General features: G+C 52.9%; 1 protein-coding gene across 5 annotated transcripts in view; it reads right to left on the minus strand.

Annotated features, from left to right (window-relative positions):
- The window catches only part of CCDC88C (coiled-coil domain containing 88C), a 121,566-nt gene that overhangs the window by 4,480 nt on the left and 91,317 nt on the right, over window positions 1–25,769 (minus strand). For 3 of the 5 annotated variants that reach the window (XM_025442430.3, XM_035719814.2, XM_025442432.3), the window contains 10 exons: window positions 25,307–25,584; window positions 22,238–22,381; window positions 19,826–20,012; window positions 17,860–18,005; window positions 15,456–15,545; window positions 13,714–13,949; window positions 8,968–9,156; window positions 5,653–5,718; window positions 2,889–2,957; window positions 887–1,176 (listed from right to left, as the gene is read on the minus strand). In XM_025442430.3, coding sequence (XP_025298215.1) covers window positions 887–1,176; window positions 2,889–2,957; window positions 5,653–5,718; window positions 8,968–9,156; window positions 13,714–13,949; window positions 15,456–15,545; window positions 17,860–18,005; window positions 19,826–20,012; window positions 22,238–22,381; window positions 25,307–25,584 — 1,695 coding nt within the window. The remainder of the gene's footprint in view (window positions 1–886; window positions 1,177–2,888; window positions 2,958–5,652; window positions 5,719–8,967; window positions 9,157–13,713; window positions 13,950–15,455; window positions 15,546–17,859; window positions 18,006–19,825; window positions 20,013–22,237; window positions 22,382–25,306; window positions 25,585–25,769) is intronic. The other 2 variants (XM_035719813.2, XM_025442431.3) reach the window with 2 other exon arrangements.

Below are 25,769 nucleotides of genomic sequence, written 5' to 3' on the forward strand. Positions count from 1 at the left end.
GCATGGGAAGCATTAAAAATCCTTGAAAGATCTCCATTGCGAGATAGCCCAGTTATCTGTCCGGCCGCCCAACTGCTCACAAGACTGAAGCCAGGTGGAGTGTGTAAAAGATACACACAGCTCAGGAAGAGCTGCCCTGAGCCCTGGGAGGGGTTAGAGGAGGAAATCTGAATGTCCGTGACATCTGGGCTGCAGCTGCAGAGCACAGATCAGCCAACCATAGCTGGGGCTCAGTCTCGGGTTGCCATATCCTCTGTATGGCCTAGGAACTCAGAAAAGTCTTTACATTTTTAAATAGCTGGAATTTTTTTTTTAAAGAGCATTACGGGCCACACGAAAATTAAATAAAATTCACAGGTCAACGTCCGTTAGCGAAGTTTTGTCAGCACGCAGCCATGCCCGTTCATTGCCAGGTGGGCTCAGGCTGTTCTTCCTGAAACGGCAGCGCTGAGCAGCTGTAGGAGAACATGGGGCCCGGAAGCCCTAAAACATACTGCCCCTTTACAGAGTTTGCCGAGCCTGCAGGTGAAGGCTCAGGGTAAGCAGTACTCAGGGCTCCACCCCAAGGGCCACCGTGAGACCCTGATGCTGCCAAGTGGGATGCCGGCTGGACCTTGAGAAGCTCCCCAGGGTGGCCACACACCATCCCCCACTCCATGCTGGCGGCAACCTCCTACCTGCTCACCTCACAGACGGCGCCCACTGGCCCTGGGGTCGGGGGCTGGCTGCCAGCAGGCTAGTGGGGATCCTCCCCTACCCCCAGGCCAGGCCACTGCTGCCCCGTCCCTTTCTGTGACTTTGCTGCCAGGGTCTCTGCCCCCAGCCCCAAAGCGGGGAGGCGGCGGGGGAAGAGAGGGATGCTGTGTCCGAGCTCTGGGCCACTCACAGGGGTCGGGGAGCTCCGGTTGCTCTCCTCCAGGAACTCTTCCAGGGTGACCATCTCACTGCTCGGGGAGGCGGAGCAGTGCCGGGCCCCCGCGTGAAGCTGGGCTGTGCCTCTCTTCTGGACACTGTCCTGGGGGAGAGGCCCGTTCCGGGGTGGAGGGTACTCGTGGCGGCCGGGGGCACTGCGCCCCTGGGTGCTGGCATCCCGTGGCAGAGTGGCCGTGTCCCTGCTGGGGATCAGGTCTTCGCTGCTGAAGCTCTCGGACCTGCCGTGGAGCTGGTCGGAGGAACCTGGGGGGCACAGGGGTGGGGGTGGGGGAGAAACAGAGGAGCACACCTGAGTCTCCCTCCTCGGCTCATCTGCCTCCAGGGGGCTCTGTGCTCCTTGGGTTCAGCAAGAAGAGAGAGAACCCTGCCCGAGAACCTGGTGGGGATTCTGGTGTGAAGAACACTTTGGAAAGGGGCGCTCAGGGGGTCTAGTCAGTTAGGCACCTGACTCTTGATCTTGGGCTCAGCTCAGGTCTTGATCTCAGGGCCATGAGGTCAAGCTCTGCACTGGGCTCCACATTGAGTGTGGAGCCTACTTTAAAAAGCACTTTTTTGGGGGAGAGCTTTAGGATTTCAGTTTTGCAAGCATACATGCTTTCGTTCATTCGTTTATTTTTATTTAAATTCAATGAGCATATCGTATATTTCTAGTTTCAGGGGTACAGCCTAGTGATGCATCGGCTGCACACAACACCCAGGGCTCATCCCATCACGTGCCATCCTTCATGCCTGTCACCCAGTGACCCCATCCCCCACCTCCCCCACCTCCCAGCGACCCTCAGCTTGTTTCCTAGAGTTAAGAGTCTCTCATGGTTTGTTTCCCTCTAGTTTCATCTGTTTTATTTTTTTCCCTCCCTGCCTCTCTGCTCCTCTGTTTTGTTTCTTAAAGTCCACAAGAGAAATCATATGGTATTTGTCTTTCTCTTACTTTGCGGGCATAATACCCTCTAGTTCCATCCACATGGTTGCAAATAGCAAGACTGCATTTTTTGAAGGCTAAGTAATATTCCACTGTATATATAGACCACGTCCTTACTCCATCATCTGTCGATGGACATCTGGGCTTCTTCCATATTTTTGACTATTGTGGACATTGCTACTTAAACATTGGGGTATAGGTGCCCCTTTGGGTCACTACATCAGTATCTTTGGGGTAAATACCCAGTAGTGCAATTGCTGGGTCACAGGGTAGCTCTATTTTTAACTTTTCAAGGACGCTCCACACTGTTTTCCAGAGTGGCTGCACCACTTTGCATTCCCACCAGCAGTGTAAGAGGCTTCCTTCCCCACTCCATCCCTTTCTCAGTCTGGCATTTAAAAACAGAACAACTTCAGAAAGAAGTGTAAGCTTCTGGTGAAATTTAAATTGTTATCTAATATTAATTGCTATAAGGCCCTGCACACATTAGGTATCATCTATTCATTTATTAAAGATTTACTAAAAAAAAAAAAGATTTACTCAGCGCCTGTTACATGCTAGGGTTCTTCTAGGGGCTGGTCATGTGCATGTTAGCAGAAAAAAAAATCTGCGAAGTTTCTAGTCTTGGGACCACATATACATTCTTTTCAAATGCACAGAAATGTCTGCTAAGACAGAAGACACTATGCGCTATTAAAATATGGTCAAAACATGTAAAAGAATCAAAGTTATCTGACGGTGCTCTCTGACCAACATGGATGGAACTATGGTTACTACTCCCACTCTGAAGATCAAGTAGCTCAGATCTGGAGCAAGGGTGCCATGCCTAGAGGCCCTGGCTGGGCTCTGGGGGTAAAGGGATTCACTCAATCGCCTGGGTCTGCACCTGATACTGCATGATGCAGGCTGGAACTGCAAATGCGTGATGCGGTGGTGGAGCCCGTGACGATTACCGCTTTAACCACAAAAGTGACATGAGCCTAGAACCAAAGACCCTACTACAACGACAACTGCACGGAGGCCAAGGCTGACCCACCTTTGAGGTTAAGAGGTGAGCTGTCGCTGGACGCGTTCCGACTGGTCTCCAAGCTGTCTGGCCGGGACACTGAAAGGAAGCGACACTCAGCCTCAACGGCCAGGGGGTGGAGGGAGGGGGAATGCCTCGGACCACACCATCTGAGAAAAGCTGCGTAACAAAGCTGCTCTGTGCCAACAATGTTAAGGCAAATGTCCTCAGAAAGGATGGATTTCGGGGTTCTCCTTGTTCTCCCATCAGGAGCTCAAGCTCTGTCAACTTGAGTGCGAGGCACAGCATCCAGTAGGCGACTCTATTGTTTTTACTGGGTCCAGGGCTAGGACTTAGAAGAAGCCTCACACTGAACCCTAGTACAGTAAGCAGACCAAAACCAAGGACGGCTCAAAGTAAGCCAACTGAGGCTGAGGTGGGAATGTCCATTCCTATTACTGCACAGAGCTTTCTAGAACACATGCAACCTGGTGAGGGTGGGAGCCAGGAAACAGCCATATCTACATGTGTATGTGTGCACGAGGGGGAGTGTGCCTGCACACTTCAGTGATGCACAGGCACGAGAGCTGGGACCCTCAGAGGAGACGGAGGGCTCGCTCTTCCCGGTCGCTCGTGGTCTGCCAGCCCCTTGCATCACCTGTCTCAAACCTACATCCACCCCCAAGCGAAAAATTGGCCAGTATAGTGACAAGGGCTGGAGAAACCAGCCCTGCCTGAGTCTGCGTGGGGCAGCTCTCAGGTTTTAGGGGGAACCCGGCTGCAGGAGGGGTGCTCCACCCCTTGCAGGCTGCCCCTTCAAGTCTGCAGGCTTGCTTCTCCTGGTCCACTCTCCCAGGAGCCCTGCCAGCCTGCTGCTCCGCACCAGCATCTGTCCTGCTGGACCATGAACCCCTGGGGGACGGGAACTGCATTTCTGTTATCCTTGCATCCCTCTCAGCCTGCAGCTGGTGTTGAGGGGAACCGTGTGGGGAACTGGAGATGTGCTAGGAGGTGCGCTGCTTACCCTCCCCCGGGGAGAGTTTTCTTCTGATTGGGTCTAGAGGGCGCCTGGTTCCCAAGTGCTGGTGTGCTCCGCAAATAGCAGGCATCTGGAAAACTCTTAATAGCAAAAGGGGTTTGGGGAGGAGCCAAATAAACACTTGGTGTTTGAGAAAAGTGTAAAAGAAGAGTCAGTCCTCTCTTTGAGAAGGGAAAAAATGACATAAAGAACGCACATCTCCCTTTAAAAAGGAATTAAGTTTCATTAAAAGAAAACTAACACAAATCAGTAAGACCTAAAATGCTTTTTTAAAATAATTTTGAGAGAGAGAGAGAGAGAGAGAGAGAGAGAGAGAGGAGAACACGAGCCAGGGGCAGAGGGAAAGGGAGAAGCAGACTCCCCAATGATCAGGGAGCTCAATGTGGGGCTCCATCCCAGGACCCCGAGGTCATGACCTGAACTGAAGGAGGACGCTCCACCTACCGAGCCACCCAGGGGTCCCCACCCCTCAATGCACTTTTGTTTATTTAGCTACTGCTTTTCCTTCTTTTTCCTGATAAGAGAAGCTCAAGGAGGGCACCTGGGATCCAGCCCCGTGCTGGGCTCCCTGCTCTGTGAGGAGAGCCCGCTTCTCCCTCTGCCTCTTGCTCCCCCGTGCTTATGCTCTTTTGCTTTCTCTGTCCAATAAATAAATAAAATCTTAAAAAAAAATCTCAAGGAATCAGAGTACTTAGGAAGAAAACCCCTCAGTGGTGAGCTGCTGGAGCGTCGCTCTGGCTCTCAAGGCGCCTTCACAAAGCACGGCAGCCAGCACCTTGGTGTGTTAACCCTCCACTCCCTGTGCACACACAAGGGCCCTGTGCATTAAACTCTTCTGTATTTTCTCAGAAGCGGCATGCCGGTTTCTGCATCACAAGATGCTTAAAACAATGACTAGGGTAGGGCGGGCACCTGGGAGGCTCAGCTGGTTAAACATCCGACTCTTGATTTCAGCTCAAGTCGTGATCTCAGGGCCATGAATTCAAGCCCTGAGTTGGGCTCTGTGCTCCGTAGGGAGCATGCTTGGGATTCTCTCCTGTCCCCTCTGCCCCTCCACCCCCACCACTTGTACTCTCACTAAAAGAAATCTTAAAAAAAAAAAAAAAAGACAGTGACTAGGGTAGGAGATAATGCTGGCACCTATGTTTCTCGTTGATTAGAAGTAAACAGAGCTCACTGTGAACTTTCTGAGTTTTAAGAATTATTCCCCCCCCTTTTAGGATTTTTGATTTTCAAAAATTATAAAAATCCAAAGCAGCTTTTAATGTTTGGGAAGGCTGGTGTAATGCAGTTTTCTTTCTGCAGAAACTCACGATATATCTAAGTCAGAGGACCAACTGCTTCTAAGCATTTCTAAGACCACATACAATTCTGAACAACTCTGGACCACCAAAATTCACGTAAGAACCGTGAGACACCTCCCCACACTCACTGCTCCCCGTGTGGGTCACCAGAATGTCCTGACAAACCTGAGGGGCACTTAAAAGCAGGGGAAGCTGTCGCCAATAGAAGTGGAACACTTCAGAGGTGGTGACTTCCCCGTCAGTGGAGGTATGCAAGCAGAAGTCACATGCCCAGGCCCCAGGGGAAGGCAGAAGGGAGCCTGGAGGGACTGTGGGCCCTCCCTCCCCACTCCAACACAACCACCACACTTTTGCCTGTTTCATATGTTGGACTTCCATACAGGACTGAGATCAGAAGAAAAGTCCTGTTGATGAAAACCAGGCACAAGGGCATTGAAGCCTGAGCACTCACCGTACTGCCTGTGGTTGAACTCAAACTCCAGGGATGGGTCACAGAGGCTGTCATCTGAATTATAGCCTATGGAGGAAGGAAGGTCACTGGTTATTTTTATTTTCTTTTTTAAAGATTTTATTTAAAAAAAAATAAAGATTTTATTTATTTATTCATGAGGGACACACACAGAGAGAGGCAGAGACATAGGCAGAGGGAGAAGCAGGCTCCCTGTCGGAAGCTTGATGTGGGACTCGATCCCAGGACCCTGGGATCATGCCCTGAGCCGCAGGCAGACGCTCTACCGCAGAGCCCCTCGGGTGCCCCTAGGTCACTGGTAATTAAGACGGGGCGCCTAGAACACTGTAACCAACTACAGACTCTTATGTAGGAAAAGCGTATGTTTATTTGTCCTCTGACATGGCAATCCTACTAGCAATCAACTCCAGGGATGCAGTGGCCGAAAAAGTCACCATGTGGCCATTTTCATTACCATGCAGCCATAAACGTAAAAAGACTGAGAAAAGTCTCCACGAGGCACAGCTAGGTGGGGAAAAAAACAAGGTGTGTATATTTTGTTTATTTACTTATGTTTTTGGTTTAAGGAGGCTCCATGGCTGGGGTGGAGCCCGATGTGGGGCTTGAACTCACGACCCTGAGGATCAAGACCTGAGCTAAGATCAAGAGATGAAATGCATAACCAGCTGAGCCACCGAGGCACCCCTATTTTGCTTATTTTTGCAGGAAGAAACAATGGGAGCAGAAGCAAGGAACGAAGAATAAAGGTCATGTACAGGGTGGTTTTGGAATGGTTTTGGAAGGGATCCAGGGAAAGATATCTACACCACATGGAGTACATACACATTTTCACCACAATTCCGATTTTTGAAATCTGTTTTGCATGTTAAAAAACATGGGGGTGGGATGCCTGGGTGGCTCAGCAGTTGAGTGTCTGCCTTCAGCCCAGGGCATGATCCTGGAGACCCAGGATCGAGTCCCGCATCATGTTCCCTACATGGAGCCTGCTTCTCCCTCTGCCTGTGTCCCTGCCCCTCTCTCTCTCTCTCTCTCTGTATCTCTCATAAATAAATAAAATCTTAAAAAAAAAAAAAACACGGGGGTGATTTAAGAAGAAAAAGGTCTGAAAACGGAAACAAACCCTACTGTGTTCAACTGTCACCAGGATCGCACAGAGAGACACATTTATCTGCAGTGAATTTTGAATGTAAACCTGTCAGAGTGTCCTTAGTGAAATGTAATCTAAGGACTGAAAGAGCCGCAAAGAGAACATTGCTTGCTGAACTTACCGTTACTGGCAGCTCGGGCACACCTGCGTTTTAAACCCTGATGCACAGTTTCAAGAAAAAAATGTTTCGGGAGACAAGAGTTCCGTGTAAGGAAAGGACACCCAAAGAGGACATCGAAGAAGAAAAAAACATTTCTGTAACATTAAATCTGAATTGGAACTATTGACACAAACCAGGGACACAGAGGTGTCCTTATCTTCCTTTACTGGAAGGGTCTAAATGCAATGGCGACTCTGAGGGCCCAGATCTCATTTATTAAATTCAGCTCTAAAAGGAACTAGATTTGGGGCGCCTGGGTGGCTCAGTTGGTTACGCATCTGCCTTAAGCTCAGGTCGTGGTCCCGGGGTCCCACGTTGGGCTCCCTGCTCAGTGGAGACGGCGTCTCCCTCTCCCTCTCTCTGCTGTTCCCTCTGCTTGTGTGTTACCCATTAAATAAGTAAAATCTTAAAAAAAAACAAAACAAAACAAAAAAAAAGCATGTAAAATAAAAGGAACTAGATTTGCTTAAAGAAATGGCTGATTCTAAGGGGGTTTCCTTCTGCTTGAAGCTGGCTATGTGCCCCCCGAAGCTGAGAACAGGCTGGCAGGGAATCGCATGGCCGGGGGCTCCTGTGGTGACTGACCTTCCCGGGGGCTCCGCAGGTATAGGAACAGCCATGGTGTTCCTGGGCTTGGGCTCTGGTTTAGGGATAGGGTCTCGGCTGACACGGACCGTGGGTCTGTCTGAAGGATGGGACCCGGAGCCATGCAGTCCGCTGCAAGTCCAAGGGGAGGTGGAGGCTTCTGTGCCCGCAGCCCGGGAGGTGGGTGGGAAGGGGGACTGCCGACAATGGGGGCCCAGGGTGTGCCTGTCCCGGCCAGCACGTGGCACCCCCCCTCCCCCACTGCCCACCCCCCCCAGCTGACCTCTAGCAGCAAGTGACTGCCGCTTCCAGGGCCTGGCCAGACATGGAGAAGCACCGCCAGGCAGCCCTGTGCTCATCACCCCACTTGTCCCCAGGGGTCACACGGCTAACCCAGTGTACTTCAGGGCAGGGCCCAGTACCCTCCGCCCTACACAGCCAGGTTCCAGGAGTCAAGTGGCTGGTGGCATGATGAAAACCATCACCCCTCCTGGTTCTCTCCAATTCCCAACACCCCCAAGGCCCCACTTCCCACACAGTTGCTTCAGATATTTTCATGTTTCTAAATTATTATTATTCGGATATTTTCATGTTCTTAAGTTATTAACAGAACATCTTAATTTTTTAGCATTAAGCCTCATCTTCCCTTCTGTCTGTGTATTTTAGACACCTAAGTGCCTTTCTCTCAACCGTTCTCTTCTACGGCACCCTGGTCTTGCCTCACGGGGACGACCTCCTCACGGCTCCTGGGCTCCATCAACCACAGGCACAGAAAGTTCCCACCCCTGCGGAGCGCCCATCGACTCTGCGGCCCCACGCTGGGTTGGGTCCTTGCTGTTACAGGCTCCCCTCGGGGGTCCAGGGATCCCTGAACATCCCCCGGCTTCACTTGACAGGATCCACCTGAGCCATTCGGAGGGGAATTTCCTAGGCTTTCATACAGCTTGAAGGATGTTGAAATCTCCCATCTAACAGTGTGAGCACCCATGGCCACTGGCACCCTGGGAGGTGTTCGGTTTGTAAACCTTCCTCGAATCACTTGTTCTCAGCTACCCAGAGCCCTGCCTCCCACTCCATGGGGCAGCCCTCAGTTCCAACACTGTCACGCTTCCTCCCTAGAGAAAACGCCTCCACACTCCTGCTTCTAGTCCAGACTGCGGCTCACCTCCCTTCCGGAGCTACTTAGCGCCAGCAGCTCCTGAGTAGGGTGGTGAGGGCTGCCGGGCATTGGGCCTCCAGAGGGGGCAGCTGTCTGCCCTGCATCACCCAGCTGACAGGCAGGGGCTATGCCCACATGATGACAAAGCTAGTCTGCCTACAGCCTAAGTGCTCTGTGAGCCTGGGGTCTTCCCAGGCAGGACGCTGGGTGTGTAGCCCTCTAATTCCGCAGGCACCCACAACTCACCTTTGGTGCGGCCTGGGTGCCGGGAGAGGGGGGTGGAGCTGGAAGGGGTCGTAGTGATGGCTGAGGTCGAACAGGTCCGGGAGCTCAGCTCCAAGGGCCAGGGCTTCATGGCTGGGTCAGCGGAGGCATCCGTGCGGTCAAGGCTGCCTCTGTGCGGGGACCCTTGCTTTGGTTTTAGGTCCCCAGGACCTGGGGCAGAGAAGGACATTGAGAAATGGGGCTGGGCTACTGCACCGAAGCCTTGAAGCAAGGGCACTGGGGTGCAGGGACTGGAGGCATGGAAGCTGGGACGCTGTTTCAACAGGAGGGCCCTGGCTGCAGGCCAGTGAGCGAGGCCTCAAGAGGCCAGGTCAGAGGGCGAGCCCCAAAAGCCTCGGAAAAGATCAAGAGCTCCAGAGGACAAACCCACGGTTGCCAGGAGGCCAACGCACGAGCTTGGGGCACGCCTGTGGTGTAAGAGTGCCGAATGTAACTCAGATGCCCAATTTTAGAAGACCCTGGTGGCATCTGCCCTGGGTCACTCCAGGCCTGCAGCCACAGCCCCAAAGGTCCAGGACATCCGTGCATCCTGCCAACGGCCCTCTTAGGCTTTGAGAGAGGAGTTTATTGAGGCACCAACAATCATTTGTTTAAGAAGTCTTAGTCTCTGTAAGAGTGACTTTTACCTTGTATCTGGTGCTCTTCTGAAATCACTACACTTTCTACCAGGAACATACACCCTTGTTTAACAAAATCTATATAAAAATGTTTAAAAAACAAACAAAAAACCCTCCAACTACCTAGTGGCAGGACAAGGGATGGGCTCTGTGGATGGAAGACAAACATGAGAGCAGCTGGAGCTCCCGAGGGCACAAGGACAGTGCTGTTTTGCAGCACATCCCCCTCCAGGCACCCCTCACCAGGGACCGGAGCGTGCCCTCCCGCCACACCGACCCCGCCGGCAGCCTTAGCCATGCCACGTCTGGACTCACTGGGGAAGTTTTCAGTGCCCAAATCTTACAACCTGAAACACCAAGGCAAAATTTGGATTCTGAAAGATACCCTTGATGAGAAGCAAGACTCAAGTCTGGGGGGATGAGCAGGGAGAAGCATCCAACAGGTGTGGTTAAAACGGCGGGGGGCGGAGGTGGAGGGGAGCGACAGTTAGCACGGATGGCAGAGAATGGGGCGATTCTGATGGCATGCTGGCGACACAGGGACCCAGAGGACTGGGGTCCCTCAGGTGAAGCGCGTGACATCGACTCCGTGCCACATCGACCAACTTTAACAGCTTAACAGATATTTGTTCATATGGTTACCTTGCTTTTATGGTGGTAACTGGTTTTCCAGCGACAGCATGAGTAATAATCTTTCCCTTTAATTTAAGATAAATTTAAGTGGCAACGGTGAGTCACTTGAAGGGAGAAAACATAAGCGATCACACAGGTGATGGAAAGATGTGGCAAGACTCAGGAAGATGGCACAAGAAGGACAGCAGACAGGAGACAGCGCAGTAGCTAAAGGCCTCTATCGACCAGCACTCCACTCCCCCCGTTCTGGATGTGACGATGGTCTTTCTGTCCGCTATCGCATTCACCTCTGTGTCCAAGAGGTCAGAGAGCTACCGCACAGTCATAAAACTTCGTCTGGGCTGACCTCTGGCTCGGCAACATCGATCCAATTATACAAAATGCTTGAATGGAGCAATACATCCTTCTGGACACAGAGCATGTCTGAAAAATAGCCTTGTCAGCAAAAGCCAACAACTTGGTGCTCTGATAGAGGAGGAGGAAAGGGCAGCGGTTTTAAATTTAGCTGCTTAAAAATAAGTCTTAAAAAAAAAAACCAAACAGAAAGCAAAACAAAACAAAAAAAAAAACACCTCACTTGACAGAGGCCGTATATTTTAGGAAGCAAAGCGACAACCGACCAGTTCTGCTTTACACACGGGCACGACATAAGCCTGCAGGTGCGAGCGAGGGGAGGCAGCACATGGCCACTGCACTTACTGATTGGCACGGACATCCTGGCCCGAGGACCTGTGCATGGATGTCCCGAGGCTCCCCTACAACTGTGCTGTGCTGGAGAAATGGTCCAGGGGTGTGACAACTCATCTTCTCTTTTGAAATCAGAATCCACGCAGGCTACTTTAAACTTGGCTTGAAATTAGGATCAGGAGGTCCTAGGAGGGGTCCACTATAGGTCATCAGGCCTTTAGGTACTTTTTTTGTTTTTGTTTTTGTTTTTTTGGTTTGTTTGAATTTCAGAAATGAAGGAGGAGACATGATGAAAATGGTATGATAAAGGGAAAGGATTAGAAATCTCCAATTTCTGAAAAAGGGACAGGCTCGTTAGGAGAGGATGGGATGTCAGAGGAGGACCAGAACCGCAGGCGTTTAGAGAGAGTCGGGTGGGCCGTTGGAGACTTGTCTTTGTCCTTGCTTTTGCTTCTCAAAAAGGGACTCTTTTTGCGCTGAGCTGCTAAATTGTTATTCCCCGGATAACCCAAGAGAGGAAGGAAAAAAAAACAAAACAACAAATAAATGAAATGAATAATAACAAACGATTCTAAATTAGCTAAATGTAGACAGGAGATCAGAGTCCCGTCCAACCCAGGAAAGATGGGAGCAATACCCTTGACAAGCCCAGAACCGGGACTCAGTGAATCATTTATGCTCTGACTCAACGTGATTAAGTCAGGGGCGTCTTAGTGTCAATGTGTTACTGGGCACGTGAGGAGAATTATGTGTCGCTCAGGGAGCCGATGGCTGAGATTTTTTCAATTTTGGTGTGTGTTAAATTATTAAGTAAGGATGTTTATTAATTTAGGACTTGGCTTCCCTTACTCATCCATTTTAATGACAGGCCCCGCCGGACGACCTGGTGCACACTCTGCTCCCGGTTCCTGTTCAAAGGCCCTGGAAACCCCTAATGGTATGTTTTTCTGGCCCAATGTCACAAGACGACGGTCTACTGAAGTACTCGTTGGTAATTCTCATCTAAAATGACCTCTGAAAATCATGAAAATACCTGTTTCTATACCTTCAAACCCCACGACACCAAGAGCCATTCCCTTCAAGATCTACGCAACCTGTACTCCAATCTTACCCATCGTGGCCTTGAAAATCAAGTCTCATCTGCTCTGACAACTTTCTGAACTCGACCTATAATACCAGAGCTGGGTTAACCATTTTTCTGATTTAGGATTAGAGCGGACACAGCAGTAATTGCTTATTTCTGCCTCCACAGCACCACCTGGCGGCCAGCGCTCAAGCCGCCGACTCAGGGACCCCAGGCTCTGCGGGTGGTGGGCAGGGGCGGTTTGCAGCTCTACCATTGATTACTCTGGCAAGTGTTTCACTTGGGCAAGCCTCCCCTTCTCTGCTCTGAGAAGGGGTGATTAATTGTGCCCACCTTGGGCGGTCATTAGGACCCCATGAGACAGGCACAGCAGGTCAATGAGCTAGAAGGGTGCCCAGCCCAGAAGCAGCACCGGGACATACACAGCTGCTGCGGCTGCAACAAAGAATTTTCCCCGACCCACTAGTTTGTCAAGTCTTTATTTCTTCTCCAAGTCTTCCTAGCTCATAGAGAGCAAGGGTAGGTAGTTAAGTCAATTTAAAGGATAATACAAATTGAGGGCATAACGGTCAACTTTAAATAGCTACTGTGAGCACCTGAGGGGAGCGAGCCCCCCTACATAGAAGCAAAGGCTCAGCTTCACCATCACCCAGCTGCACTTGAGCCTCTTACCTACTCTATCTCTGAAGAATGGGAATGCAAGCATTAGGCCCCAGTATGCGTGCACGCGCACGTTTTCTCCTCGGCATTTCAAAGTGATGCAACAGGACCTACTGAATGGCACCCCCAAAAGGCTCGTGCACATGTCACAGTCACCGGGCAGCTTGTCACCACTGGCCCTCAGCACCATAACATCAGCCCCCGGGGGCACAGGACTCTCAGGCATAACAGGCCTGGTCTTCAGAAAGTTCTAGTGTCCTTCACGACAATTTAAATTACTCAGGGTGCACGCTGGGCAGGTTGTGAGTAAATAACCCATTAAGAGATATTTAAAAAGTAAATCGGAAAATTTAACAATGTTTCTGGCAATTGCTGTGCCTAGCTGACTCTAAGGTACACATCCCCGCCCCCCACCCCCCCATTCCTTCACGTTTCTGAAATCAAGATGCAGCTTCAATGGTGTCTGACAGTCTTCGCTGGCCAGGTGGCATGGCCACAGCCAATCTACGGTGCTCCTATATTTCTTTTATGCCCCAACCTACGTCTTTATAAGAGCCGTCCAACCAGAGTATAAAGAAATCCCGAAGTGGTAAAGCCCTGCCTTCTTTAACTGCAGTGTCTTTCCTGCCAGTATAGAAATTATGCAGCATATCATGATAACCTCTCAGATTAGATGAAACACAGCATAAAAAAAACAGGAATCCATGTCAGAACCTCTGCAGCGCTTGCGTGCATGTAGGTCTGGACGCCAAGGCCCTACCACAGCCTATGTGATGAGTGACACTTTCATTCTAAAATAACAAAGCCGTCAAGGGACACAGCTGCGGCTGTGAATTCGTGTTTTCTCCTGGGTTAAGGTTGCTGACATGTGCAAGGAGGCACATGTGTGTATGCAGCGCACCCTCTTCAAGCTCCTACATGCTCCCGTGCACCTGTACACGTTATCTCTCATCCTCCCCTATCCAGGCACAGCCCTCCAGAGCAGCCCCTCTGTAGCCCAACTGCAGCCTGGCCGGCCGCTCCTACCTTTACCCATAGGCCCATTGAGGGCATCCCGATCTTCTGCACCGCTGCAGCTGGATGGGGTGGCCTCGGGGTTCTCTGGCTGCGATCTGAGGGCCTGAGGAGATGGCAGGGTCGGCTCTGGGGACTCCACCTGCCAGGGAGGGCTGTCTGCCGTTGACTTCAATCGTTCTCTGGAACCCTCTTTCTTTGGTTTGATGAGCTTGACTAAGGCTTTGGCGCCAATCCAGTGGTTTTTCCTAGTGAGAAGAAGATTGTTAGGACACAACCAATCCTTGTCACCCCTCCACCAGGCCACAGGGTGCCCTGACTGACATGAGCCGGGCTTTCCATCACAAGCCTGGCAGCCATTCATTCGGGGTTCAGAATGGTGCTCCTCACCATCACCAGGATCCCTGGACTTGGGGCCTAGTGATGGTGGAAGTGTGTACCGTGCAGAAATTCACCCTAGCCTCTGGGGGAGACAGGATGTCAAACATGGTGCAAACCTCAAACTCTTGATTATCCGTGCAAAACAAAGCTGCACTGTGCTAACCTCAGCTCTGTCTGTTGGCAATTTTTCTGTCAAAAATGCCATTTAAAAAAAAATTTTTTAAAAAGCCATTTTAGAACTGAGTCACAGACCTCCTCATCTTCTGCTCAAGTTATTAGTAAGTAGAATAAGTGGACATTCTTCAACCAGCCCTTGGTGTGGAGGAGTCTGGGAGAGTAGGCAAGAATGACTCATTTAAAGTAAAACCAGAGAGTTTTAAGAGTAAGCAACAGAGTTGCTGCTGACAGGAAATGGGAATTCTGATTTAACAAACAAACAAACATGGCTCAAACTAGCTGGTACCATGTTTACACAAATCACCGTCTCATCTGAGTCTTCATCTCTCTGCCAGAGCAAGGACTGAGGTTCAGGAGTTCCGTGGTTCCCCAGAGAACCTCAAAAGGTTTACAGGGACTCGACTTTGAGGCTGGGCTGGGGCGGCTGCTGGGGGCTCGGGGCTGGATGGGGGGTGTGGGGGGAAGCCCAGCGGCACATGGCCGGCAGTCCCCGGGGACCAAGCTGGGACCACCACCGAGGGCCTGGAGAAAGGAATGCATGTGGGAACCTGCCCTGGGGTCAGGGAGTCCAAAGGAATCCAGGTGAGGCCCAGGGGTTCCCGTGTTGGAAGGACACGGGCGCACCAGCTTCCCCCGGAACAGGAATGTGATTTCCCACGTCCAGTTAAATCATGAGGTGGGGGCGCCTGGGTGGCTCCAGGGGTCGGGCATCTGCCTTTGACTCACGTCGTGATCCTGGGTTCCTGGGATCGAGTCCCACATCAGGCTCCCCACAGGAAGCCTGCTTCTCCCTCTGCCTGTGTCTCGCCTCTGTCTCTCATAAATAAATAAAATCTTAAAAAAAAAAAAAAATCTTGAGACAGACTCAGACACGACAACCCTGCTGTCTGGCTCCCAGGCTACAGACTCTCTGCCTCCTTGAAAGAGCCGTGCTAAAGTGAGCCCGTCTCCTCAGGGTCACCCCTGTGTCCTCAGGGTCCCCCCGGTGTCCTCAGGGTCGCCCCTGTGTCCTCAGGGTCAGCTGGCATTTGCTGACCCTCACAGGACAGGCCACAGCACAGAGGCCAGGGCTGACAGTCATAGGACAGCCTCCACGGAGCAGGGCGCTGCTCTGGCCGGGAGCAGTTTCCACTCTGCTCACGACCACGGAAGCTCTCTGCTCTGGACTTAAACCACAGACACATAAATGAACTCACTTCTTTGGAGCAGGATCATAGAACTTGTACTGATCCATGATTTTTTCTTCCAGTTTTTCCTTATGCCTCCGTAAGGCATTTAATTTGTCTCTGTGAAGAGAGCGGAAAGGAGGATGATCAATTGAGTTTTAAATTAGACCCGTACATTTACTCAGCAGCCCAGCCCTGGCGGGACCTTCTCTGGGATTCAGACGTCATCGTGCCCATGACCACCACTGTCGTGAAATGGGGTATGTGGACGGGAGCATCTGGCATGGGTCCGGGAAGCCCCAGTGCCTCAAGGGGTTCGTGTTAGAGCACTCAGGGTCCGGGTTCAAGTCAACTCAAGGGAGCAAGCCCCTAAACCACCGGAACACACTTCTGGAAGGACTTGCCAGCCAGGTCATGCAGTACATGGGGCATTTGGGGTTGGACACCGGGCTCATGTATTAACACCTTTGGTGAGGGGCAGATGTGCTCTCAGGGAGCGGGTCCCTTGAGGGGCAGCAAGGCTGAAAGAGTGACCTCTGACCTGAACCCACTCCGATGCTGGTTTCCGGTAACGCTTCCACAGGGGCAAACTCAAAAGCTTTTAGGGACCAGACAGAGAAGGTAAGGAGCACAGCGGGCCTGGAAAGAGCCAGGAGAGCGGTGGGGACTGAAGTGGTGGCAGCCTGCTGCCAGGCGGCCGCGTGAGGCCTGCAGGGCAAGTCTGCCAATTTGCCAGAGAAGCCAAACCCCTGGGCTATGCAGCAAAGCCTCCGGGAACCAGTTTACATTTTCAGAAATGCAGGAAGGGTCAAGATGCCCCAGGCCTCTGCATTGCCCACAGGCCTCCACCCGCTGGGCTCTTCCTTTGAAGATGAGGCCTCTGAACCAGAGGCGAGGGCGGGGCTCCCCTACGCTGCGGCCGGAGAGAGCTCTCTGCACAACAGCACCTCCACGGAGACCAAGAGCCTGGTGAACCTCCAGGCCTGATCACAGAAGCCCACTCTGCTCCCAGCACCCCCGGCTTGATGTCTATGCTGCTCTCCTGTCCTCACCACCACGCCATGTGGCCTTTTTCTCCACGTGCTTCCATGGCTGTGTGGCCCCACGGATGCACACAAACTCACAGACAGCAGGCCTTGCAGCCGCTCAGGGGACCCAGAAGGGTGCTCTGCTCAGAGCAGGCCCTGGGACGCTTGCCAACTTCTGGCACCCGACAGACACTCTCGAATGCAAAACTGCCATCAAATCATCCCCCATGGGCACCAGGCCCCCACTCTCCCAGTGAGCACCTGCCCAACCCCTGCTGGCAGTTTTTACCAGCTGGTTACAGAGGGCCAACTTCAGCCAAGGGTCGGTTGTAAGCACCCCAAATTTACAGCGTGGTTTTCAATGTGAACCATCCTCCAGCAGGTGGTGAGCCAGCTCTACAGGAGCAGACAAAGCTCCTGACAATCACTATGTTGGAGAGGACGGCCAGTGGGCTGGCATCCACCGTGACCACATGCCCCTGCCGCATGTCTCCTCTTGCCCTCCCAATGCTGGCCAGCCACTCCCACTCGTGAGGCAGGACAGTCCCACCACCACAGCACAGGGTGGTAAAAATTACCCAGATCCAGGAGACGTATCTTGGACTATTGGACTTCTAAATCCCGAGGCTTCCAGTACCCAGGGCTCTTCCTTCTGACCTCTGTTTCTAGCAGCCCTGGTGAATCCAAACCCACGAGCTGGGCACAGTTGAGCACCTGCCTCCCTCTCCAGCCACTTTCTCTTTGGACATTCCCTGCCGCTAGACCACTTCCGTCTCCCTTGGGTCCCTCCCCCACCCGCCTACCTTCTCCACATCCCATGTCAGCAACCAGAACTCCAACTCCTGCCACCTGTAGCTCAACAGCTGCCCAGCAGGGACACGCTCCCCACACATCCCACCACCCCTACACCAGTGCCTGGCTCCCAGGGAACGGGTTTTGTGCACCTCATGGGGCCCACACCAGAGCCGGTACTTCATCAGCACCAGCTGAGGTAGGTCAGCCACAGCCTGCCAGTAACCCACTGTCCCGTGATCCAAGGGAACACAGACGGAGGCAAGAGCAAGACACCAGTTATAGCACCTGTTCTCAGCCTTCCATTGGAATTCTTCCCTGAGATACTTCTCATTGGCACGGTCCTATTTTTAAAAGTAAGCTTAATCCCAAAATCAGATTCCAAAGCTCCTGTTGGCGGGCACTGCCGGTGGAAAGCGAACAAAGACCAACCACCACACTCACACAAACCCAGAACTGTTCCAGAAGTCAAGAGAAGGATGTGCTGGTAAGATGGTCTATCCCCTTGCCCTTGGGACACCACCAGGCCCAGGGGCCAACCTCTGTCCAGAATGCCGCAGGTCCCAGCACGGGGCCCCTATGTCTACAGCCATCACCCCCACACACATCCTTACATGTACTGCTTCTGCTCCTCATGGTACTGCTCCTTATTCTCCATATTCTGCTCTAGAAGCATCTGGTTCTGCTGGCTCAGCAGCTGGATCTGGCTCAACAGGTGGTGGTTTTCTTCCTCCAAGTTGCCCTTGAGACGGGACAGCAGCTAAAACACAAATCAATGTTTCAAGCACCACGCGATCCCAAGATACCCCTGCTAAGAACCCAGCCACCAGGGGAAGGGCCACGCGCACACAGAGCACCTCTCCTCCACTGGTGAAAACCACCTGCAAGGACCCAGAGAGCCAATGGCCTCGGGGTTAGGGGACGAGTTCCCTCTGCGCCTACCCTGTCCATTCAGGCAGCCGCCAGCAATGCGTGGCCACCAAGCACATAAAAAGTGCCAAAATATCCAAGAGATTCTGAAGACTTCGTGATAACAAAGAAGAGACCGTGAACTATCTCAGTAAGGTTTTTTTTTTTTTTTTTGGGGGGGGGGGTACAGGTCAAAACGGTATTTTAGATAGGCTAGCTAGGGATCCCTGGGTGGCGCAGCGGTTTGGCGCCTGCCTTTGGCCCAGGGCGCGATCCTGGAGACCCGGGATCGAATCCCACATCGGGCATCCCGGTGCATGGAGCCTGCTTATCCCTCTGCCTATGTCTCTGCCTCTCTCTCTCTCTCTATCATAAATAAGTGAAAATTGAAAAAAAAAAAAAAAAACTAGATAGGCTAGCTAAATAAAATAGATTAAAATGAAGCCCCCGTTTTTTCTTTTTTGACGTGGTTATTAGAAAACATCAACTTGTGTACATGGCCTGAGTTACATTTGTTGGGTAGCTCTGTTCTTGAACAGGGTTGGCACAGCTTTTCTGTGAAGGGCCCGACACTATGTATCTCGGGCTCCCCAGGCTGGATTGGGGGGGGGGGGCTCTGTAGCAGGGAGGAGCCAAGATGACACATAAAAGACACACAGGCACGGGGGGGCACGGCTACATCCCAATAAAGCGCTCACGGACACGGACATTTAAATTCCCAATAATTTCCACTTGCCACAAACTATTCTTCTTTGGGTTTTTCCCAAGCATGAACACTGTAAAAGGCAGTCTTAGCTCATTGCTGTAGACACACAGGCAGCAGGCTGGGTCTGACTCGAGGGCCTGAGGACATCATCAGGCTGATGCAGCAGGAAGGCCCCAAGCCTAGGCTTCAGACAGCCTGAGTTCCCACCACGCGCCGAGGCTCCAGACTGAGGTCTCCTCGGAAATCCTACAGCACCTCACTGTGACACCAAAGCCTATGGTGGCTGAGGCTTCCTCTGCCCCAGTGTGCAGTCCCCACCTCCTCCAGACACCCTCTGTCCCAGCCCAGGGGGCTCCCCAAGCCTTGGATTCCTCTGCTGTGATGTCCCACAGGACCACCAGGAGTCCAAAGGAAAAGGCCTCTGAGAGGGTTTCTGAACAAACAGGAGGCAAGAGGGGCTGAGTCGGGGGGATGCTGCTATCCTTGGGACATCTTGCTGCTCTTCCCCACTCGATCTCATCAGTCCTGGGATCCACTCGTGATCTCATCTGAGATGGTTATACTTCACAAAAAGGCAATTTCCAATAGCTCGGCCTCTCTGGAGACCGGGGGGCACTCACGGGTAAGCACCACCCGAGCTGCCCTGGGACCAGAGCCAGACCAGCCACTCGCGTGCGCCATTTCTCATGGATACTGAATCGCAAAGATGAAAGACAAGCGCAGACACGGACGAGAGGATGGAAATTCCCATGCACCTCCCGACCCTGCGGGAAGCAACAGCAGATGGAAAGGTGTCTTCTGGTACATCCCTGCCAGTCACGTGGCCTCTGCCGCCCTTTCAAACGCCTTGTCCCCTCTTGGCCCCTGTACTGCCCTCTACGTGGTCTTCGAGCACCAGCACCCACCACAAGCACCCCCTCCAACCCCCCAGGCCCAGGGGACTCGTCCATGTCCCGAGGCCTTACCTCGCAGTGATTGTCCAGCTTGGTCAGGGAGATATCCATGCTCTGGTGCTGCTCCTTCAGCTCATCAAACCGTGCCTGCCAGCGGTTCAGTTCCAGCTGTGAGTTGTTCAGAGAGGTCTTCAGCTCCTTGGTGTGCGCATGCAGCTCCTCGTACTCTCCCTTCAGCTGGTGGTGCAGGAAATTGACCCTGGGGGCAGAGGGCCACAGGTCAAGGGCTGAAGGGCACGCCAGGTTCCATCCCCACTGTGCAACCTTGCAGAAGACGGCAGCCTCTCTGCGCATCAGTGTTTTCATGTGTAAAATGAGAGAGTTGAACAGAATGAGCAGTTTCCAAACTGTGTTCTTCAGGGTTTTTTTTTTTTTTAAGATTTTATCTATTCATGGGAGACCCAGAAAGAGAGGCAGACACACAGGCAGAGAGAGAAGCAGGCTCCCTGCAGGGAGCCCGATGCAACTCGATCCCAGGACCCCAGGGTGATGCCCTGAGCTGAAGCTGAAGGCAGACACTCAACCCCAGAGCCACCCAGGCCCCCGTGTTCTTTGGGGTTCTATGAGGCCCATGGGTGCCCCCACATTGGGCTGGGGGAGACAGAGTGGGTGGGCTCAGACACCTGCTCCAATAGACCATCACTGTTAAGCTCTCTTTTACACTTCAAAGCTTTGGCGTATGGTCATATGTATTTGGAAGAAAGAGTTCAGCTATTTCTTTAAAAAAAACAAAAACAAAAACAAAAAAACAAACAAAAAAACACTGAGCCAGAACATTTTTTTCTCTAAAATGCTGGATCTACGTCCAGCTCTTCTTCCCAATTCCAAGCTCCTTTCTAATTTCAGCTCATGAGATGAATAATGTACGAGACACCAGGGTATTATGGAAATCCGCTAAAATGATCATTGTAACCGTCATCCAATGGGGGCTTCTAAGGGGAAGATTTGTATCTGGAAGCTCCAATTCCTGGAGGCTCACAGACTTCATATGGACACAGATGTGTCTTGTTTGGCCCACACGCTTCTTTTCAGCGGGTCAGTGTGCCAACATTGAAAAACGTGAAGGTCTCATGCCAACATCCACATGTCCAGTTTCCCTTAAGAAAAAAGGCGTAAAATCAAAGAATGACCTGGAAAGCTCTGGGCCTGCCTCCTGGCCAACAACCCTCAGCTGCTGTGTCTTCTCTGTCTGGCCTCCCCGGTCACTGGAGGCCCCCCGAGGGTGTGCAAGGGTGCAGAGAGGAGGCAGCTTTGTATGGTTGTGCCTTTGTGAGGATACCAGACCCAACTCACATCCTGACTCTACCGTTAACTAGACTCACTGACTTTGAACACATTAGTTCCTCCTTAAGCCTATCGCCTTGTCAGTTTTTTTTTTTAAAAAAAGAAGTTGTGGGATGATAGTAGTACAACGGATTCTTGTATTCGAGGCTGTGAGGCTCTAAAGTCTCCGTGATCCCCAGATTGGAGGATACTGAACCAACCACGGCCTCTTGAGAAAACACAGGGTATAGGATCCTACAAGCTCTGGTTACATTTTAGTCAATGGCATCAAGATGTTCCTTATTTCATCAGGGCTTCTGTCTGAAGATATCTCTTGTACTGAGCTCAAGGCCCTAGCACCATAGCTGCAGCCTGAATGGAGCTTCCCTAACGTGTACTTCCTCCACAAAGCTGTTATTACACCAGAAGCTCCAGACCACATTACAGCGTTCCACATGGGGGCTATTTTAAATAGTGAAATTGTTAGGGCGCCTGGTGGGGGGGCCTCAGGTCATGATCCTGGGGTTCTGGGATGGAGCCCCATGTCGGGCTCCCTGCTCAGTGGGGAGTCTGCTTCTCTCCCTGCTCAGGTGCTCGTGCTCACTCTCTAATAAATAAAATCTGAAAAAAAAAAAAAAAAAAGTTAAAATAGTCACCAAAAAGCACAAAAATCTGTGTCATGCTTATTCGCAGTTCGAGAGCTGTAAGAAGGATGAGTGCCCTTGTCTGACCTCAGCTGGAGACTTGTGCTTTGTGTGAGTCAGGCATCAGGACACCCTGGGCACATGCATGAAAGCACCAGGACCATGGATTCGGGGGTGACAAGTCTCAGCAAGCAGGTGAAGTCACAAAAAGGGAATGCGTGAATGATGAGGGTGGACGGCATGTCCTTCCTGAGATGGCTGCATGGCCTACGTCAGAGGAAGCCCCTCACCAGATACAAGGCACCATCCTCGGTGTCACTTGGGTCCTTCCCAAGTGCCCGCCACCAGCTTGGGTCCCCTCTTTACTTGTGCCACACAGCTGTGAACGTGACAGGGTTTGTAAAACACACGACTGAGGAGACCCCGCTGACCTCCTCTGGGTGGGGCAGGTCAGTCTACAGGACATCCCGGTTGGCAGCTGCCACGCACTAGGTCGCGTGAGATCCCTGGTGCTCACCTGTCCAGTTCGCCCCGCAGTCGCTGGTTCTCACCCACAGCCATGGCGCCCGTCCTCTGCTCCTGCTGCAGAGCCTCCCGCTCAGTGTTCAAGACCTTCTCCAGCTCGTCTAGCTCCGCCTTACGTTTCAGCACCTCATCGTGCCTGTTGGAGAGAACACACCTGCTAGGAGCCTGTCTGGGGCCTCCTTTTCCTCCAGGTAACAAACCCCCCCAAAGACTGTGAAGCCTCCTGTGCAAAATGGGGTTCCTCTGATGGCTTCTCTCTGCAGAACTGAGGGGGATGGGGCAGGGAACACGTGGGGCAAGAAGCAGGGCAGTGGGGAAACAGGAGGATGGTGGATGGGAGAGCTGTCTGGGCCAGGGGTCTCCCCGAGCCCAAGGTGTGGCCCTCTTCTTCCCACCCGATGGGTCTCCAAGGTCCCTTTGCTTCCCATGAAAGCAGCCCTTCCTCCCTGGGCCACCCGAGGGCACAGACTATGTTTTCTGCACCCAGAGCCCTTTGCCTCGGGAAGTATAAATCCGTCACTAGGTGGTTCACTAAGCACAGACGGATCTAAAAGAAACCACAAAATAAACAGCTGAATTCCTCTGCACAAAACAGCTAATCCCTCTTCACTGGGGCCGGGTAAGCCCTTGACCCTCCTGGCCCTGGGAACCAGGTCTTCTGCCCTTGCTGCAGGGACAGGGGTTTGCCTGGTGGTGGCCAGAGGCCAGGTCGCAGGTACACACGCCCCCTTCTCCGCACCCCCAACCACAGCCCCCCAGCCCCATTGGTCTCTCCCCCTCCCCCTGCAGCCCTGTCCCCGTGGTCACCACACAGCTGGCTCTAGAGGGCAGCAGAACACAGGAGGATGGACCCCTGACATGCCATGCGTGGCTGGGTCCTCCTGCCTGCTGGAATCATCCTCTCACAGGGGATGCAGGAGCTCCCTCGGGCCCAAGGCTGCAACTCAGGTATCGCCTTTCAATGGTCCCCACACAGGGAAATCCCTCTTCTCAGATCTCCTTCCCTGTTGGACTTGTTCACACTTAGGGGCAGGGTGTTCCCAAGTGCCCCACTTGCCCTCAGACCTCCACTCCTGCAGCCCCTCGTGCCATCTGACCAGAGCCAGGCCCTATCAGGGGGCCGAACTCGGGAACATGGTCAGGCAGGTGTCCATTGACACACTTTGGGGCAACCTTTTTTTTTTTTTTTTTTTTTTTTGCCACAGGACAAAGGTGGCCCCAGTGTGGACAAGTGTAAAGCTGGAGGGGGACGCCCTGTCTGGCTTCTCTGGTGGCAACAAGTCACCCAGGTTTGACAAATTAGAGCCCATGGGCAAATGCTTAGGGTTCCCCAAATCCTGCTTCCCTACTGTAACATCTTAGAAAAGCCCACTGATCCAGGATGAGTCACTACCCACCCAACTGCAGAACAGACCCAGTGCCTCTTGCTCACCAGTCAGTCCTGGCGACAAGGTGGGCACACCTTGAGAAACGAGCATCCCATTTAGGTGACAAATGAAAGGAATACGGAGCCATCACCCCTGTGTTTCAGGCACCTATACTCCCAAACCTACAGCCCTGCTGCAGATGGACCAAAGGGGCCCCTGGCCATCCAGCCGCCTGCCCAGGCAGTGAAAACTCCAGTACTACAGTAGTTCGGCCTGCTGTGCTGATGAGGAACCAGGCAAAGAGTGACCCCCCGCCCCCAAGGCTCATCCCAATCCCACCTGCAGAAACCTTCCCTGGAAGGTCTATACAGATGCTGAGAATACCCAGAGATGCTTTCATGACCTGTAACAGGGCGTTAACGATAGGACCCAGAGGTGCCCGCTGAGTGGGGGGCATGGAGCCCGTTTCAGGGCTCAGTGAATGCTTTTTGCTACACCTCACTAGGGAACCAGGAGCACCCCTACCATGTGCAGACACAGCAGCACGCACACAGGACACGCTGACTCCGTGTCGCGTGAACCTAGGATGGGCTCTGGTGGGGAGGGGGGTGGGGGCGGGGAGGTAGAGACGGATACCCCAAGGCAGAGGATGCTGGTTTTGGGCCTCCGCAGCGCTGGAAGGAAGAGATCCGGGTGGATAAAGCAGGTCAAGGAGCCCAGACAGAGGCAAAAAGGAAGTCCTGGGTGAGCGAATAAATGAACGACTCTACCTCTGTGCCCTCAGCATCATCAGATGCCCTTACAAGGCTCTGCTGGCCCAGTGATCAAGACGAGTCGAGGGGATGCCAGAAGCAGGGAACCCGACAAGCACAGGACGTGGGGTTATCACCCCCTCGGATGCGGCATCTGCACCGTGTACTTGAGAGCCGCTCTGTAGGGACAGGGCTGCCCCGGGTCAGGATCAGAGGCACAGCGCCCCTCCCACCAGACTCCAGGTCCTGCCACAGGGGCAATTAGGGGCCCGTGGCAATCGGGAGCCTGCCAGGGCGGGAGCTCAGGTGACACGAGCTGACCCAACTCACACGACGCCCAGGAGCCTGGTTGGTTGAGAGCACAAACTTAGGACCTGTCCATTTCCATGCAGATGAATTAAAAAAAGAAAGGAAGGACTCCTGGGTGGCTCAGTGGTTGAGCATCTCCCTTTGGCTGAGGTTGTGATCCCTGAGTCCCAGGACTGAGTCCTACATCGGGCTCCCTGCGTGGAGCCGGCTTCTCCCTCTGCCTCTTTCTCTGTGTCTCTTATGAATAAATAAAATCTTTAAAAAAAAAATTTTAATAAAAAAAGAAAGGCAGGCAGGTACAGAGAGAGCATGGCTGAACCAGACATGGGGCTTCCACTACACCCTTCTGTGTGTCTCCTGTATGTTCAAAAGCTGCCCTAACTGAAGGCTGGGAAGCAGGCATCCCACACCCGCATGGGGAAAGAGGGCCCAGGAAGCCCACGCAGGTGTGTCACTGTCAACTGCAGGTGGGGTGGACAACCTCCATGTGCCTGGTCTAGAGAGGAGGGGCCAGCGGGGGGGATCTTAGGGAAGCAAGGACCCCCAAGGCCAGGCTTCCCTGAGCTGGGCCCAGCCGTGGCACCCCCTTCTCCACTTGAGGACCCGCCTTGCCTCTCAGTCCCCAGCACACACCTGTCGCGGAGCTCTCTGTGCTCCAGCTCCAGGTTGCGATGTAGCGTCTTCAGGCAGCTGTGCTGGCGGATAAGGGCCTCGTACTCTGTGGACTGGCGCTCGTGCAGCGCAGCCAGGTGCTCGTGGTCCTGCAGCAGGGCCTCGTAGGCAGCCGTCAGCTGCTCCTGCTGCCTCTGCAGGTTCTCGTGCTCACTCTCCTTGGCCGTCTGCTGGTTCTGGAGCAGCGTGTACTGTGCTGTGAGCGCAGCGCTCTGGGAGCTCAGAGTGGAGTTTTCCACCTGCCAAGAGGGAGGAGGTGCGGCCTTGCCACGGGCACGACCCTAGGGGGCCACAGGCCCCGTATCCCCACTCATGGTGACCACACCACAACCGGAGGCAGTCGCAACATTCCCAATGCTGGGACAGATCTCTCTGGACTTGAGGAACTGCTCTGAGGCCAGACTGGCACGACACCATCACCGGG

Source organism: Canis lupus, chromosome 8, assembly GCF_003254725.2.
Source record: "Canis lupus dingo isolate Sandy chromosome 8, ASM325472v2, whole genome shotgun sequence".
Lineage (NCBI taxonomy): Eukaryota > Metazoa > Chordata > Mammalia > Carnivora > Canidae > Canis > Canis lupus.